General features: G+C 26.3%; 2 protein-coding genes across 3 annotated transcripts; one reads left to right on the top strand and one right to left on the bottom strand.

The window, feature by feature from the left end:
• Positions 1–2,627: 2,627 nt before the first annotated feature.
• kuz (zinc-dependent metalloprotease kuz) lies at positions 2,628–10,772 on the bottom strand. Of its 2 annotated transcripts, none has more exons than XM_015513961.2 (16): positions 10,511–10,772; positions 10,179–10,451; positions 8,793–8,993; positions 8,467–8,723; positions 8,259–8,405; positions 7,850–8,045; positions 7,553–7,737; positions 7,319–7,493; positions 7,083–7,260; positions 6,841–7,018; positions 6,550–6,783; positions 6,367–6,483; positions 6,081–6,245; positions 5,946–6,009; positions 5,394–5,475; positions 2,628–4,136 (listed from the first exon to the last, which is right to left on the bottom strand). In XM_015513961.2, exons 1-15 carry the CDS (start codon positions 10,566–10,568, stop codon positions 5,396–5,398), a joined length of 2,508 nt encoding a protein of 835 aa, XP_015369447.1. In that variant the 5' UTR covers positions 10,569–10,772; the 3' UTR covers positions 2,628–4,136; positions 5,394–5,395. The 2 variants fall into 2 exon arrangements, with proteins under 2 accessions (XP_015369447.1, XP_015369446.1); XM_015513960.2 differs by having other exon boundaries at positions 5,913–6,009.
• A 324-nt stretch (positions 10,773–11,096) lies between these two features.
• eIF2beta (eukaryotic translation initiation factor 2 subunit beta) lies at positions 11,097–14,479 on the top strand. Its single transcript, XM_015513962.2, has 7 exons — positions 11,097–11,255; positions 11,749–11,899; positions 12,214–12,356; positions 12,417–12,534; positions 13,089–13,296; positions 13,363–13,636; positions 14,349–14,479. The coding sequence occupies exons 1-7, from the start codon at positions 11,238–11,240 to the stop codon at positions 14,391–14,393; spliced, it is 957 nt and encodes a 318-aa protein (XP_015369448.1). The 5' UTR covers positions 11,097–11,237; the 3' UTR covers positions 14,394–14,479.
• Positions 14,480–18,194: the final 3,715 nt, after the last annotated feature.

Consider the following 18,194-nt stretch of genomic DNA (forward strand, 5'->3'; position numbering starts at 1 on the left):
TTTTTATTAGGTATTTCGTAATAAATATATGACGAATTATTAGTATCTAATCATTATTACTCACAATTCATCCAATTTCTTGGAATCTATATAATTTGAAAACATGAATTATTATTTATTACCCACGTCAAAATTGTTTGCGACCCACCAAAAATTGACTGACGACCCACCAGTGGGTCGCGACCCACACTTTGAGAAACGCTGGTTTAGCTTGTTTTAGAATTTAGATAACTGATTAATTTTTCAATGTTGCTTGGCTGGGGACTTGGAGCTTCTTCCAGATTGTCTTCTATGATGAGCTTGGTTCTGATGTCGGTGAATTTACGGCAGTGGCGTATTAGATGTTCAACCGTGGAAGTTTCACCGCAAGTTTGACATTGGTCAGGATCTGATCTGTTCATAAGGTGTTTATGGGTCACCCATGTGTGACCTGTCCGTAATCTATTTAAAATTACTTCCTGGTGTCTTGGTAATGAGAAGAATGGCCATGGAGAAACTGTAGATTTTATTTTATTTAGCTTGGTATGAAGTGATGACCACGAGATTTGCCATTGAGTTATAAAATGTGTTTGTCGATGACGGATTTTAGGTCGTGAAGAGTATAGGTGTGAATTTTGTAAGAGAGATGGGAGGAGATGGCTTCTTTGGCATACGAATCAGCCAATTCATTTCCCCGGATTCCGACGTGGCTGGGTATCCAGCAGAGAATGATGATCTGTGCATTGGTTTTTAAACGGTATATCTGATTGTGGATTTTTCTAGATATGCTGTTGGGTTGGTGTAGATTTAGAATACCGGTTAATGTGCTGAGAGAGTCGCTAAAGATTATGGCTTTGTTTATTCTATTTTCATATATAATGTCCAAGAACAAATTAAGGAATACTTGTAAGTTATAATACAAATTACAAAGAAAAAAAAGGTTTATTTTGTAGGTATATAATTGTTGCTAAAACTAGACAGCTCTAAAAGCTTAAGAGTTAAGACTATCAATGCTCCAGAGCGTGCATGGTTCTCTACGCTTGCATTTATTTAAACTATAAGTTATATAAGTATAGTAATATGCTATATCAATCTCTGTCAATAATAATGTATAATGTATATATACCTAAATAGTATAAATTATATGTCCATGTAGCTGACATATTAATGTTTTAAATAGGTAATTGTTTGGTATGCTATCAACACCAAAAAAATACTTAACTAGTAACAATCACTGATAAATAGATTTTAATCACATGGGAGGATTTTAATTTTTCTTTGCTCTCAAATTTGACATCCAGTGTACTCACCAACTCCTAAATGTTTCACCAAACATGATTCAAAGTTATAACAGTAAATTATATGCAATTTATATAAAAATAAGTGTGGATACCTACTCACAGAATGACATAAAACCATGGAAATAAATACCTCAAGATATAATAAACAAGTACTTCTGTTAACCTATTTATAAATTTATTAAAAACCTTAAATCACATATTTTGAAGGTCAGAGTAAACTTATTAGATAATGCTACAATAAAGGTACAAATGTAGGCAGGGTGTTACTAATTGTGATTTGAGTTTTACATATTGTATAAAAGTAACAAATTGTAATTTTGAATATTTAACATACCTACTATATAGATTATAGGTACCTATATAACTACTTACTTACATATTACATAATGAATGATTAATACCAAAATCTATAAAAATGTATTAAATTACTACTACAGGTATACTAGTACTCGGTACCTATCTGTTTGGTACCTGGTAATTATGTTAGGTAATAGTTACAAAGTTTAAATATTATATTTATACTTTATTTATACCATTTAGCTAAAAATGTATTAGAATATTATAAATTTAATATAATGATTAGAACATTTTTAAAATATAATCATTAATTCTTAAGATATTCTAGTTTTAACCTAGGTGAAATATTTCTAAAATATCGGTATAATATAATATGGGATTTCTGCCTAAGATACATGATTAGCAAATCTTTAGATTGTGACGAATTTTTTGGAAATCTTAGTTTCAAATACTTATATATGTTTGACATTTTTGAATATAATATGTCAGCTACTATAATTGGTGTTGAGAAACTTTTCATCCAATTTTTATACTTATAAGTTATGACTTAGCAAAAAAAAATTATCGATATTTAAAAAAAACAAACTTTAAAAAATTTAATTAATTTAATTTAATGATAATTATTAATAATATTTTGTGAATAAGATGATAATATCTAGTATAGACAATTTCGAGATTTTTTTTATTATTACATTTTTAATCTTGTTCAGAAGCTTTTAGGCTTTAATTATACATTTATTGCTCAGTACTCAAGATTAGAGCAGTAGTATTGTGCAAACAGACCCTCCTTAGCTGTTGGGTCTAACTTTAAACTTAACAATTTATACTCATATGTAATAATGTAATATCTATGCGATATGTCTAAGAATCAGAACACAAACAATGGAAAATAGTTTATTTTCTGATTTTAAATTTTAAATTATGTAGTAAAATGTACATACCTGTAATATTGTATAATAATATCATTATTATAATTTTATAAGGTTAGATTTAACCATGGAAATATATTACTCCAAGAGCAAATCAAAAATGTAGTATCTAAGACAAATGGAAGGTAAGTGTATCATAATATATTGTAATTAATGAATTGTGATAGTAAAAACCTTTCATAACTGTTTTTTACACATTCAGTTAGAAGAACAGATAAGAACTACACATTTATTTCATATGCAACTGGTTTATCTATCGTAGATGTAGTTCTATGATACCATAAAATTGTTTGGTCAATAATCTAGTATATATTTGTGTTCAATTAAATAAATAAAAAAACAATAATTATTTGGCCAGTTTTCTTTAAATAGCACAACAAACCAGTTAAACACAATCATTTTTGTCATAAAATTAAAAAAAAAAAATGTATGATATAAAATAGTAAAAATAAAGTAAAAACTAAAATGGTAGGGCAGTTAACATTTTTTAAAATTTGGTCAATGAAACAATAGAAGCATAAAATTATGTATAAGCTTACAATGTAGGAAAACAAAATGTATTTAAGAGTAACTTAATTAAACTATGGTCAAATTCTTAAGGCGCCCATAAAAGAAAATTTTAAATAACTAAGTTGAGTAAATTCTATTGGTTTTAACACAAGTATAAGAAATAACTTAACTTAATAAATAAATTACTTGATAAACAACCATAATATTTTAAGGACGCCCCATATTATTATTATTATTATATACATTACACGTTTAATTCATAATTAATACACGTATGTATAGATATTATATTAAAAAATGTCTTTTTTTATAATAAAACATATATTTGTCATACACTTAGACTAATTTATTAATTATTATGATAAATTAATGAATAGTTGTGAAACGAAGTAATTTTAAGTAGGTAATATTTTGTTCAAGTGTTACATAAATATTAGGAAGATATTTTATAATTATATAAATATTTTTTTGTTCTATATAAATAATATATTTGGTGGGAAAAATATCAAGCAAACAAAGGCAGAAAGTATAAAAAATATACATGATATATAATCAATAAGTAAAATAATAATCAAAAATAAAATTAAGAAAAACAAAATATCAAATAAAAAAATTTAACTTTTACTAATTTTTCCAACTTTTTTCTACTAGTTGTAGAAGGTACATAATTATTGTTATTAAAAGAAAAAAAAACTCAATCTAAAAAAAACTATTAAGTGTCACTATAAATAATATACTTGATTCTAGATTCATGATTAAGGAACTTTACAAAGAAGTATCATATACTATGTGCAATCTTGTATAACATGAGATACATAAGTCAGAGAAATTTGTTTAAAAAAACACTTATAGTAAGGAATGAAAAAATGTATAATATATAAATGTCAAATTAAAATCTGCCTTTGTTTGCGATCAGCACCTCTCACAGGGTGATTGTACAACTATAGTTTTAAATATAAATTCAATCACTTTTGTTCCATTCGGCTATGTACAAAAAAATAAAAATAATAATAATACATAAATAAATAAATTTAATAGTTTCTAACCACGATGATAAGAATACCGAATATTTCGGACCAACATTATCAACTTTTTGGTTTAGGGCTGCCAAACTTGACAACTAAAAAAAAAATTCAAAATTAATTAAATAGTTTATTTAAATAACTTATATAATATTCAGTAAATATTTAAAAGCGTTTAATATCTTAGCCGTACATTTTTTAATCTTTAATAAATATAATTAGTTCTTATTTAAGGAAATAATTATTTTTGACAGAAATTCTTATCAACCCCTTTCCCCAGTGGTTCTTAACTATTACCTAATTGAATAATATGCAAAGTTGTATTTATGTTATTTTAAATAAAATATTATATAAGTTCTGTTTTGTTTTTTGACTGTGATCATCAAAATACTTATAAAATTATAAGTTCTGTGGTTTTAAAAAGTTTAACAACTACTACCTATTCTTCACAAAGGTACAAACATTTGAACTATTTAATTTAGTCCCAAATCAAATTTATCTGTGGATAATTATTTAAGTATTTTTAATATAATTATATTTATATAAATAGGAAACAATAGTGACAATATTTAGTTTCAAGTACCTTTAGAATATTTTTTTGGTCTGCTAATTCAACTATAATAATATGTCAACAGTCAAAGTGGAAGTCACTCTGCTGTAAAATGGGTTACGAGTTGATCACTGTTAAGAATGGTATTCAATTTAAATTCATTGAATTAATATCTTTGTAAACAAAAAAGAAAACAATTCTGAGTGGAGACGGTTTGTCAGTCTAAGATATTTTAACTAAATAATTTGTGAATTAAAAATAAAAAACGTGCCTATGTATTTTAAACATTTTCCAACTGCTGTTATATCATTAAATTGTGGGGAACCTTGTATTAAATTTCCAAGGTTTTTGGTTTAACAAATAAGGTATTGACATTTATAAAATACTAAACTAAATTAATAGAAAATTTGGAATGTTTACTTAAACATAGTTGAAATATTTTGAAAATTCTATGAAGTATAAAAAATTTATAAAATAAACATATGGTGTAAATTTCAAGTTTTTGCAGTAATTTGTTTTTCAAAACAACAAAATAAGAATATCAGTTCAAAAGAAATCAAGTGAACATCCGATGTAGTAAAAATTTGAAATTCAAACGCACATAAAATATGTTTGTATTACAGATTATCATATCAATAAAAAGAATCTATATGTTAAAAATTATATAATTAAATTAGGTGACTAATATATATTATTTTTCAAGATTTTTTTAAGTTCAGTTAAAATATTAATAAATGTTTAACTCACCTCTAATAACAAAACTTTAAATTTAAAAATGGTTTTTATGCTTAATAAATAAACTTACTATCACACTTTATGCTGTGGCTGATGCCTCATTGGAAATGCATTACGGCGATCGGAATGACCATGTGCAGGGGGCGCAGAAGCTGTAAAATTATAATAAACATATTATCAACTGCAAGGAAAATATTCTATAATATATAGTATTTGGTGGTTGCTGTTATTGGTTAGCCAAAATCATTAAGAAAATAATTAATATATTCAATAGTGGCTAATCAATATAACTATAAACTGATTATCTTAATTTTTGATTGGTGGCAGTGACGGCCTTTGAACAGGTTACTTGGTCGGCTAAATAAAAAAGGCCCTACTATTTAGATACAATTAGGAACATAGGCGCCTTGAACATACTTTTTCCAAAAAATTGAAAGAGGGCCTCAAGTCGCCGACTTGGCCAGGCTGCCTATGTTTGGTTGACAAGGTCAAATAAAAATATGGTGTATCTAGCCCCCAAAAACATATATGTTAAAATAAAAAACCTCGTAAAAAACTAATACACAAAATTGTTTTAGTTATGTACTACCTCTTGGTGCATAATAATGACCTCTACCCTCACCATATCCATGAGCTGGAACTCTACTTGATCTGGGCTGTGACACATATGATTGAGGATTGTGTCGCTGTATAGAAACATAGAAACATAGTTTTCATTTTAAAATACATAATATTACTTAAAATATAAATTAATTACCATTCTACGCAAGGTTGTAATAGGTCGCCTTAATGTTTCACTAAATCTCCGAGCAGGGGTTTTCTTAGGATTCGAAGATGGTGTGTGTACTGCACAACATTTTATAAATACTCCCATTATAATCACAAATGTAACGCCCATGAGCATACAAGCCCACCAATTTTCCTAAAAATAAAAAACAATTAAATCTAAAATGTTGAATTATACTTTTGTAACTAGCATTTTTTGATAATATTATTGAATTTAAAATTAGAAACATAACTTTTTATTTGAACTGATAACTTACTAAAGCCCATTGTTGGAGAGTTTGAAGTGTTTGTTTATTAAGGAGCATATTTTTTAATCTTGCTAATGGCCCCTCAGCATCAACTGCTCGACATTTGTAAAACACATCACAGTAACCCTAACAAAATTAAATTATTAAGCATTTTCATAATTATGAAGTTATTTATGATAGTTGATAATTTACTTGAAAATTATCACAAGGTGATCCTGGCCTTAAACTAATGCCACCGAGAGGTAAGTTAACGGCAGCAGCAAATTCACTAGTCGATCTGCAGGTTTGTAAATCAGTACCATTCATACAAGCCAACTCACACAACTTGCGTTTGTCAATATTGGGTATGATTTGTGATGTCAAAAAACATTCGTTTAGACCCCACTCCAAACAAATAGATCCAGTGCATTCACCATTGATGCAAAGCTTTAAAAATAATAAAAATAAATTAATTTAAGCTTATAACCGACTTTATTTACTAACCTGTGTCCCTTCATTACAGCGGGTTTTATTAGGTTTAGGAGGTGGTGCTGGACATTCTGGCGAAGTACCATCACAATTAGAACTATAACTACAAACATCTTCTCCACGACACATAACTAATCGATTAGATGGAATAAAGCGGCAGGTATCAGCATAACAGCATGGTCCTTGAGACGGACTAAACATTTAATAATATTAAATTAAAACCATAGTTATTAATTAATAGTTTTTATGCCACACACCTGCACTCAGTTTGTGCTCGACGAGCACAACCTCTAGCTGATATATTACGGAATCTATCTCGATCTGCAACTTGCCTGGGATAACAGCATTTATCATCACATTCATCATCATCATAACCACAATCACATTCTTCACCATTTTCAACAATTTTGTTACCACAAAATGCTCCTTCACTGGCTATAAGTATTTATTATGATTAGTATTTAATTATTACAGATAAAGTTTGTATATGAACCTTTAAAGCAATTTCTTTTTTTATTGTCTTGTATAGCATCTAATACACTACTGATATTAGCTATGCTACATGAAGAAAATTTACTGTTGTTTGGGCGATCACCACTAGTTGCAGATGCAAACATGATATAGTTACCACTCAAACCACCAGGTCGACAATCTGAAGGATAATCATGCTGTAAATAAGACATTTTTTAGAAAACAGATATTTTTCATTTAAATGTGTTCTACAAACCGGTGATCCAAAATTATGGCCGATTTCATGGGCCAGGGTCAACTGTGAAACTTTGGGTGGCACTCTACTATTGTAGTTAACAAATGTAATAATACCAGTATTTAAACTACGTTTAGTTGATTGATATAAACCACCAATAGTTTCTGTATATGTTTTATATTTTTCACAAATTCCACCGGATGCACCTGATAAAAATAAAACAAATATCATATGATCAAAATTCTAAATCATTTTCAAATTCAAAAACATTTTTTTTTTTTTTTTTGACATAATCAACCTATAAAGTAACTTAATTACCAGATGCGCTGGCAACCCAAGCTAAACCTAAGGTTCCTCCGGTAAAGTCTCTGTAGGTAAAAACATATGCTAGGCAAAAGTCTTCGTGGTTTCCCAATGAATGTAGGTTCAAAAAATTACTAACATCAATATTTTCCATACAGAATGGATTTTGTTCTCCAGACCATTTGTGGTCACAAGGTTCATCATCATCAATCTAAACCAAAATAGTAATCCAATTGTAACTAATAGGTTATTTATTTCAGAAACATTTTTAAGAGCTATTGAAAATGCATTTATAAAAAAAATAAATAAAAATATTTGCTTCTAATAAAAATATTAGAAACTCTGATAAAAATAAAAATATTAGATCTTAATAATAATAGCTTTAAAATTAATAATATATTTTTATATAAACATTAATATTTACTTTAATCCTTTGAACTTCAAATTTAATATTTCTGTGTTCAATGCGTCCATCAAATTTAGTATCTCTGTAGATATAATTTACTGCAGTTACATGGTGGGCTATTAATGATAATATCTCTTCTCTTGTCTTTGTTTTATCATAGCCAACCTTTAAAAAATGAATTAATTAAAAAAATATTTTTAAAATATTTTTGTGCTTAGTTAAATACTTGTTCTTTTATATGTTTCCATAATAAAGGGTCAGTTTGGATAAATAACGAACAAGTGTTGCGTTCTTCTTTAGGTTTAGTAGCACGTTTTGTTCTAACAGGTTTATGATGATGCTTGTCAGCTGCTGCTTGTCTTGTATATTTATAAGCAGGTCTTTCTTCATCTTGTTGTTGAATATTCCATGGACTTCCAGAATATTGGATGGTTTCCATACTTTGTTTTGTGGATCCAGTAACTCCACATCCACTAAAATGACCTGAAATATTATAATAACACAAATTTAAATTCATATTCAAATTTAGTAACATTAATTAATACTACTTACTAGAAGAGTTATGATATGGATTATCAACATCATTTTCTTTATAAATAACCGAATGGAAATTATCACTGTCTTTAAGGTGACCATAGGGATAAGTATATTTTCTAGATTTTTCTACAAAAAAGTTTCCTTTTTTTGGTGATATAATTTTTCCTTCAAAAACTCCATCAATTATTGAACCAAATACTGCACTGTTGTCTTCATCTGTTAAGAAATAAAAACAAAATTGTGGAAGATTTTATCAAACATCATAATCCGACTACTATAAAATATAAAATATTTTTCATTTTATAAACTAAAAATCAACAGTTTAGTTAAGGTTTTAGAACTAATCAGTTTGCAGTAATTAGGAAGTAATATAAGTATAGAATTGCCGTTATCTAAATTAAAAAAAAATAAGAATCATGTCTTAATTAAGTGTAAAGTATTCTAAATATAATTTTTTTAATTATAAAATTGTATAATTATGCTCATTAACAATGCACAACTACTAACTGTATACAACATTGATATCTATCTAAATATTAAAATTGTGTATTACATAAGAATACATAATACCTTAATGTGTTGTTAGCTTTAACATTGCAATATGTTGAAATAACAAATTAAAGGTAGAAATATTAATTATGTTTTGATATCAGTTTTTTAATTTTTATATCTAAGCAAATTATGTACACTTACCAACTGCTATATTTTATTCTTAACTCGCTTAAAAATTGAAGAAAAGTATAAAACTAAAGTAAAAACATAAATTTTCTTACCTAAGTTTGATAGTAAATCAGCATTTACATTAAAGCTAACTATACAAAATTAGTTCTGTTAAATGCAAATTTTCTAGTGTATATTTTTAAAACAGAGACAACATATCCCTATGTGACAACCTCTAAGTTACACAATTATGAATTATCACAACATACTAACAGTGTTAAATGTAATTATTTATATTACTGTTTGTAAACATTCTGAATGTTTAAAAACAAATGTTAATTTTTTTTTACTAAAGAATTATAAAAAAATTGTAAGTATTTGCATTAAATAAAAATTCGGAATTTAAGTTGATAAAATGTACCTACACCCCACTATAAGATTAGAGAAGAGTTGAAGAATCTTAACTTGTTATTTCTAAGCCAATTATATTTTAACTATTCTAAGCATTAATAATATGTTAAATGTATCTGTATAAAATAGTAACTATATAGTATGGATAATGCATCAATATACAAGCTAATTATTACCTACTTGGGGTTTAGTTTTTAAAGTAAAAATCTCTAGATAATTTAGACAATTTTTTTGATTGAAATAGGTTAATAAGTAATAATACTACTGTGGAACAAATATTGTTACATTCATTTCTAATTAAGTAATAGAAACAACCAAATATTAACTTACCGATAATATGTCCGTGGTATATATGTGAAGTATCTATATTATTAGGATGTATTTGTTTCCCAGAACTATCTAACACTTCCATAGAATTTGAAAATGTTTCCAAATCTCGACGAAGTCTGAGTCGAAAGTGATGGCCATGTGCTTTAAATGTTACATGCACATTACTGTCACTATTTGTCACTGATCTTTTGGCCCTATCATGACTCTGGGCCAAGTGTTGATGATCATATGTAACAGGCTCATAATGTGACACATATTGGCTGAGACGCTTACCTAACATTAAAAAGAAATGTAATCTAAGTCATAAGTAGAAATAGATATGAACAGTTTACCTTGAATATTATTGGTGACTATCAAGAGCACAACGGCCATAAAGCTGAGTGTATACATGCTAATAGAATTATAAAATATTTGATCACAGGCATAAAATTTGGCTTTTTTTACATTAAATAAGTAGTAACAACTTTTGAGGTATCAAATGGATTAATGTTTTTTTTTTAGATAAGTTGTTAATATAATTAATAAATGATCAAGAAAATGACAATTTCCGGATTTCCATTTTGACAGGCCTCCAGTGAAAATATTCTTTTGTTTTATTGTTATTCATTTTTTTGCGATAATAACAAAAAAAAATAGATAAAACTGCACAGTATCGCCATTACAGTAACAATGTAATCCCGTTGTATTTAAATATTGTTAATATTGTAGAACTTATAATAACATTTAAGTTTCAATTAAATTTTTTTCACCTTTAAACTTCATTAATTATCATTCAAATAATTTGCGTTGAAATAATTTCAGTCAATAATTTATATGGATATTTTTTTATCAGTAGCTCAAAAGTTGTATCGATAAAACATATCGTATGATTTCCTTCCATTGGTCACATTGGCTAGTTAGGGCTGATGCAACATTTTTCCACACACATCTCTACACCAGTATTTATGTGCCACATTATTTTCTTCAACTCGTCCGATATTTTACGAGTCATAATTTAATATATTATATTAAATATTAAATAGGTATTAATATAGAAGTAAAGAATATTTAACATTTAATATGACTGAAGAAGAAGCTGTGAGTATGATAAAGTGTACCATAGTAATGTTTTTTATTTATAATTTGTTATTCTCTATGTTATATGTTGTCAATAATTTAATCATTGGTCAAAAATCTAAACTATCTAAATATTATGAATTACCCCAAGAGTGTTATTATTTTCATTTAATACAATTTAAAGATATTATTCATTCTTGTCTCCATAATCGTAATTAAAAAAAAAAATTTTTAGAGTTTGGGTTAATATCAAAATTTGTTTCCTACATTTGTATTTACAAATATTTTAAAAGTATGGTTTTGGAAAATAGTTTTGTCTAATTGTTGTTTTAATGAACCACCCCTGAAGTAGTGTTTATTACTTACAATTAGAATGTAATTGAGAAATTCTACTTCTAACTGGAGTAATATGTTCCTATATTGTGTGTATTATTATATCACTATAATTATTTGATTATCATTTAAATTTATTACATTAACTCTCTTTAAGTAAAATATTTTTGTTTATTTTTAGTTGTTTGATCCTTCCATCAAGAAGAAGAAGAAAAAGAAGAAGTTCGACTTGGACAGTGCTTTAGCTTCTGAAGCTGGTGTTGATGGTATTAATGAACAAACATTAGATAAAGAAAACCAGGAACCTGTGCCAGACCCTGATGAATTTGATGGTAATTACTATTTATTATTGAGAACTATTATCATTTTTATGTTCGTATTTATTTTTTAATGAAAAATTGAAACTTTTAATTTTTATGTGTGAAAATATAGTTGAACCATAAGATAATATAAATTTTTTTTTTTTCATATACACTTCATTTAAATGACTTGTAATTAATCTAATAAATCTTTTACTTGAATCAACATGATAAATATCAATATTGTATCAAATTTCATTTGTACATTTATTATAGGTACGTTACTGTACTGACTTATTAATGTTATTTATACATTTAAAAAGGTTGATGTAATTCATATTTTTTAGATGGAAACCTGGATCTTGACAACTTTGGTAAGAAAAAGAAAAAGAAGAAAAAGGTCACAATAAATTTAGATGATTTAGAGAGTGCATTACCTGATACATCATCAGCAATGGAAAATGGTGATGGCCAAGGAGAGGCTATGGATGTAAGTTTTTCTTTTTCTCTTCATAAATGTTTTATTTGTTTTTAATTGTTTTTATTGCAGGATGATTTTGATTTAAATATGGACTTTTCAAAAACAAAAAAGAAAAAGAAAAAGAAGAAGGATATAGATGAATTAGTTGCTGAAGAAATGGATAAGAAAGGTGACAAATTTGATGACAGTAAGTGTTCTTTTTTTTCATTTAATAAGGTTGACAATCCTTTATATAATTTTATTCAAATTTACATGCTTTAACGATGGCCAGTGGAGTTTTGAGTCTGGTAAGGGTTTTGATAAGGTTAAAGTTATTGTGTAGAGATTTTATTTAATCTGAAACAATTACCTATTATTATTTATTCAGCCAAATTTGCTCTGTTTTCGGAAACAGTAGATATATTATAAATCAATATCCTAAAATTAGGATATGCATAATAAATATGTAATAGTTTAATAAACTAAAAGTTAGGTGGGTATACTCTACACTTAATTTAATAAACCTTTTAAGACCGATTGGGCTCAAAAACCTATAAGGTTAATGAATAACAATAGTAATTTAATCAAATTTTCATTCATGTATTTATAATGTTGACTGACATCATTTTCAAATTTGTTAAGTTTTATGTTGTAGGTTGTTAATTATTTTACAAAATCAATCAATAATAATATAATATAATACATGAATTTATTACCAATACATTTTCTGTTATTTAATTCAACAATATATTTTTTTTCCAGCAACTGATGGTGAAAGTCATACGTGGTTTGGTTCCGATCGTGATTACACGTATGATGAACTTTTAACTAGAGTATTTGAGATAATGAGAGAAAAAAATCCAGATATGGTTGCGGGTAAAAAACAAAAATTTGTTATGCGCCCTCCTCAAGTAGTTCGGATAGGTACCAAAAAAACATCTTTTGCAAACTTTACAGAAATATGCAAAACGTAAGAATATTTTTTAAGCGTTTGATTTTAAAATAATATGTTTTTAATAATTTGTTTATTGTTTAGTTTACATCGTCAGCCGAAGCATTTGTTAGATTTCTTGTTAGCTGAATTAGGTACCAGTGGTTCAGTGGACGGTAATAGCCAGCTTATAATCAAAGGTCGTTTTCAGCAAAAACAAATTGAAAACGTACTCAGGAGATATATAAAAGAATATGTTACCTGTCATACATGTCGTTCACCTGAAACCATCTTGCAGAAAGACACTCGTTTGTTCTTCTTGCAGTGTGAAACTTGTGGTTCACGATGTTCTGTTGCCAGTATTAAATCTGGTTTCCAGGTAAGAAATATGCATATTATTTTTATTTTTTTTTCTTCTAGTGAATCTTACTTGGAAGTTTATGGTCAAATACTTAAACCTGTTTCATTAAGTACAGATATTAAACTTAATTTATTTTTTTCAATTTATTAACAAATATATAGGTAAAAAAATATTTAATTCAAATGTATTCAAAATTATGTTACATAATAAATAGTATTTAAAGCATAGACTGTTTTATATATCTTTTAAAAAACATTTGAATCAATTGTTAGAATTTATGATTCAGCAGTTATGTATTTTTAATTAATTTAACAGTTCCAATATACAGTTTGATGTCAAATAATTAAATTTCAATTAGTTATGTGCATTTTCATAATTTTAATAGGTATTGACCACAACAATTCAATTGTTTCTGTATTAGGTTCATTTATGGGATAAACAAAATTATTTGAATTATTGACAGTTACATAAATATAGCCAATATCTTTCATCTGGTATGATTTTCATTCATTCACTAGAAGAATGCTCCCAGTAAAACCTTTATTTAGATAATTGGAGGAATTAATTAATTTTTATCTCATTTTTCATAAAATTACGTCATACACTAAATGAATACCTTAAAGTTTTAAATTTTATATTTAAACAAATAGACCCACTAACTTTTTAGATAATTTTTTTTAATTATACCATATGTTTGATATTCATTGTATCATTTTAATTTTGTTTACAGGCCGTAACTGGAAAACGTGCAGCTATCAGAGCAAAAACTGCATAAATATTATAATTTATTTTCTCTTGCGTGCTATACTAGTTCAGCAAAACATAATAAAATAAATATCACATTTTTACAAATTTCAAAAATATGTTCTTATTATTATTATGATCAAAATTCATTATAATAAACCCTACAAATATCAAAACAATTTAAATTTTGTTTTGAAAATGTTTAAATTGCCTCGGTTCCTCTTCTTATTGAAACACATTTAAACATTTTTAAAGCAGACTTTTTACAATCATTTTAAAATTATTATACTTTTATAAAAAAAAATGAACGTAGTATCAAATGCTTTTTAGCTTATGTCTTTCAATAATTTATTTCTATATTTAATATTTATGTAATCTCCATTATTATTAAAACTATCGTTAATGGGACTGAACTAATAACAGAGAAATATAATTAAAATTTGTATTTATTTTGAGTAAAAATTATAGTAGATTATTTTGAAATAACTTTTGTTTTTATTAGATTATAATAACTTTAGACGTTATGGCAAATTTTTGCTCAGCACTTCTAATATTGTGTATTTAACTGAATTATTGAGTTGAGCTACTATCAAATTTGAAGTTAAGAATTTAATCCATTTAAAATTACTATTCTTTATAGGGGTTCTTAAAATTTGAAAACGTCCAACACTTGTTTGAAAAATTTAAATATTATAAAAAAAAACACGAGAAAGCACAGATAATGGTTCTTACCTTGTAGTTTGATATTAGATAAATTTTCTCTATTATTCATAATTATTAAATACACAATATTTGAATTTCTGAAAAAGATATTTAACATGTCATGGTACCTACCATTTTAACACGGATAAAATTATTTTTAGTTTTTTTTTACAAAAATGTTTTCATTTATTATAAGGATAGTAAAATAATGTTCACATTTTTAATAGTAATTTTGTGTTTTGTTCTGGTTTTTACGCCCAATAAGAATAGAAAATTGATTGATATGCGTTCATATCAATTTTTTTTTTTAAATTACATTTTGCAATTCTTATTTATATTAAGAAAAATAAGATTTCTTAAAAATTAAGAAGGTTTTGATATGTTTTTAATGTTAAATTAGTTTTCTATGAATTATTAAAATGCCCGATTTCAGCCTTATCCACTTGAAAATATATCCAAGTTTAGCATGAAAGTATGGTCATGGTCTAGTTATTTTTTTTCTTTGTAATCGTTCATTAAAACGACCTTAAGGTATTTGTATATCACATGTAGGTAGTAGGGAGATCATGTGATCTATTTATCTATATACATAATATACTCTATCCCCCTTCTCCAAGAGGAGACATGTGCGGTTTTTATTCCCAGTGGAGTGGGACTTAGTTGGAAATTGGATGACAGCATAAATTGGTGATCGCGAAAAACCACGCAATTTTTTTGCACTTTGCTCGATGACTGTGTGAGTCGCAATCAACTGCGTGGGCCACTGCACCACTCCAGCTCCATCACGGTATACTGAAAATTATTTATCTGACTACAGCATGAGATCTCAAGATTTTTTGTAAAAGTATACTATTTTTTATCTTAAAATTCAATTTCAATGTTATTGATTTGAAAGAACTTATTGGTTATTAGTGTTTTTATATTTTTTATATTTTTTCCTGTTAAATTTTGTAGAAGTGGAAGAGTTTAAAAATTAAATCTATTAATTAGAAATTTTATGTATCATGGGTTTGATAACGGCCTTTTCATGTTAAAAATACGTATTTTAATTCCAACTTAGGTACTTGTTCTATTTAACTAAATGGTATTTTTTGAAAACAAATTTGGGTATAAATTTTAAAACTTGAATTTAAAAATTTAAAAGTTGTAGATCTATGTATGTTTAGCATATGTATATTCAACTGTACATTATGCTTCTTCAGTTAAATAAAATCAAAAAATTTGTTCATAAGATCCAAAGTAAATATTTAAATTCAAAATTGTTTTCAATATTTAAATCACGTCATTTAATCAATTTTGCAGTGAAATAATTTACGAATTCCAGGAGAGTTGCTAGTGTGTTCTCTTCTAACAGTCTTACTTCCGGCTGTAACCTTTTACAACATTTAACTATTTAAGTTTATTGTACAACATTTTGGATACCAGATTGTTCAAAATAAAAATATACAGGGAGTCCCAAAGAGATCTGACATTCTGACAAATGAAATAACTTTTGTTCTAATCAATATTTTTTTAAAATTTCTTTTAAATATAATCCATAGACACTTGCGCTACATTTTTAGAATACATTTTTTATTTTTTAATACTTAAAATAAAAAACTTAAAAATTGATAAAAAAAATTTTCGAAATATTCAATATAGTCAATTTGTAAATCTGATTTTTAGAAAAATTCATATGGTAAAAACAATTAAGTCAAATGGATGATTTTTAAAAAATATTTTAAATATCAATATTTTCGTTAAGTAAATTACGATCTAGTTTATGTTAGAAACATTTTAATTTCAAATAATATAGAGTTTTTTAAAAATATTTTATAAGAAAATTTTTAAATAGGTGCATGTTAAAATATAATTATATTTTTTATTGCATTTATTTTAATAATATATGATGTATAAACTATAAATTACTATAATGAACTACAATTTACTTAACGAAAATTTTGATATTTAAAAAAATTGTAAAAAATCAGCCATTTGACTTAAATAAGTGTTTTTACCATTTACATTTTTCTAATAATCAGATTTACAAATTGGCTATATTGAATATTTCGAAAAAAATTTTTATCAATTTTTAAGTTTTTTATTTTCAGTATTAAAAAATAAAAAATGTATTCTAAAAATGTAGCGCAAGTGTCTATGAATTATATTTAAAAGAAATTTTTTTTAAATATTGATTAGAACAAAAGTTATTTCATTTGTCAGATCTCTGTGGGACACCCTGTATGTCAAAATACTAACGTATGCATGAAAGAACAATTAGGTATCCTCTCGGTCATCATAATACAACCATAGTTGATATAACTATATAGTATAACTAGTATAAGCCAAAAGAAATTATAGTTAGGTATAGTAGTAATTCTTATACTATAAACACAGAATAATTCTGTACGTTACTTCACACTAATGATTATTTATTACCTCGTATTTTTTACCGTACACACTACTATTGCTACACAATTTATTAATATTGCCTATACAAAACTCCTTGCAAACAACACAATATCTCCAAGTGATTTGAATTTTAAATGGGTATTTCGTGTAGTAGGTACAACACAATTGATAAAATATATATGACCCATTTGCGGTCAGTAGTGGCTTTAAGGAGCCGCGTCCCCTCCCCTCCCAAAATAAAGTAAGTAAATAAAACAAAAGGTGAGTATATACTATACAATACAAAATATATATTATATAATATACTATAAGATTTAATTTAATTTAACATACACTTAACACTTTTGTTGGAAAGATCAAAGATATATTATATTAGTATATTCAAGATTGTTTTATTGCAAATTCTCGTATCTTATATTTCCGTGTATTACCTTTCTACGTAGGTTGTAGGTTTTTTAATTCTATTTTTTTTTTTTTTAATTTGCTTTTTATTATTTTTTATTCTAATTTGGTCGATTTATTATCATTATTATGTTTGGTGACTGTCGTGTTCAGAGTGATATCGTTTCAATGCTTGTGGCTGCTAATCATTTTACTACGGAAAGGTCCTTTTAAATATTAAGGTGGCTTAAAATCTGGTTAAGTGTACACAAATCCATATCTGAAAATTAATTTTCGACTTTCGTGGTCCAAATGTTTTTATTCATCATGGAAACTAGACACTTATCATTTTTAAGTC

This window comes from Diuraphis noxia, unplaced genomic scaffold (genome assembly GCF_037042655.1).
Source record: "Diuraphis noxia isolate RWA-SAM2 unplaced genomic scaffold, SU_Dnox_SAM2 contig0004, whole genome shotgun sequence".
Classification (NCBI taxonomy): domain Eukaryota; kingdom Metazoa; phylum Arthropoda; class Insecta; order Hemiptera; family Aphididae; genus Diuraphis; species Diuraphis noxia.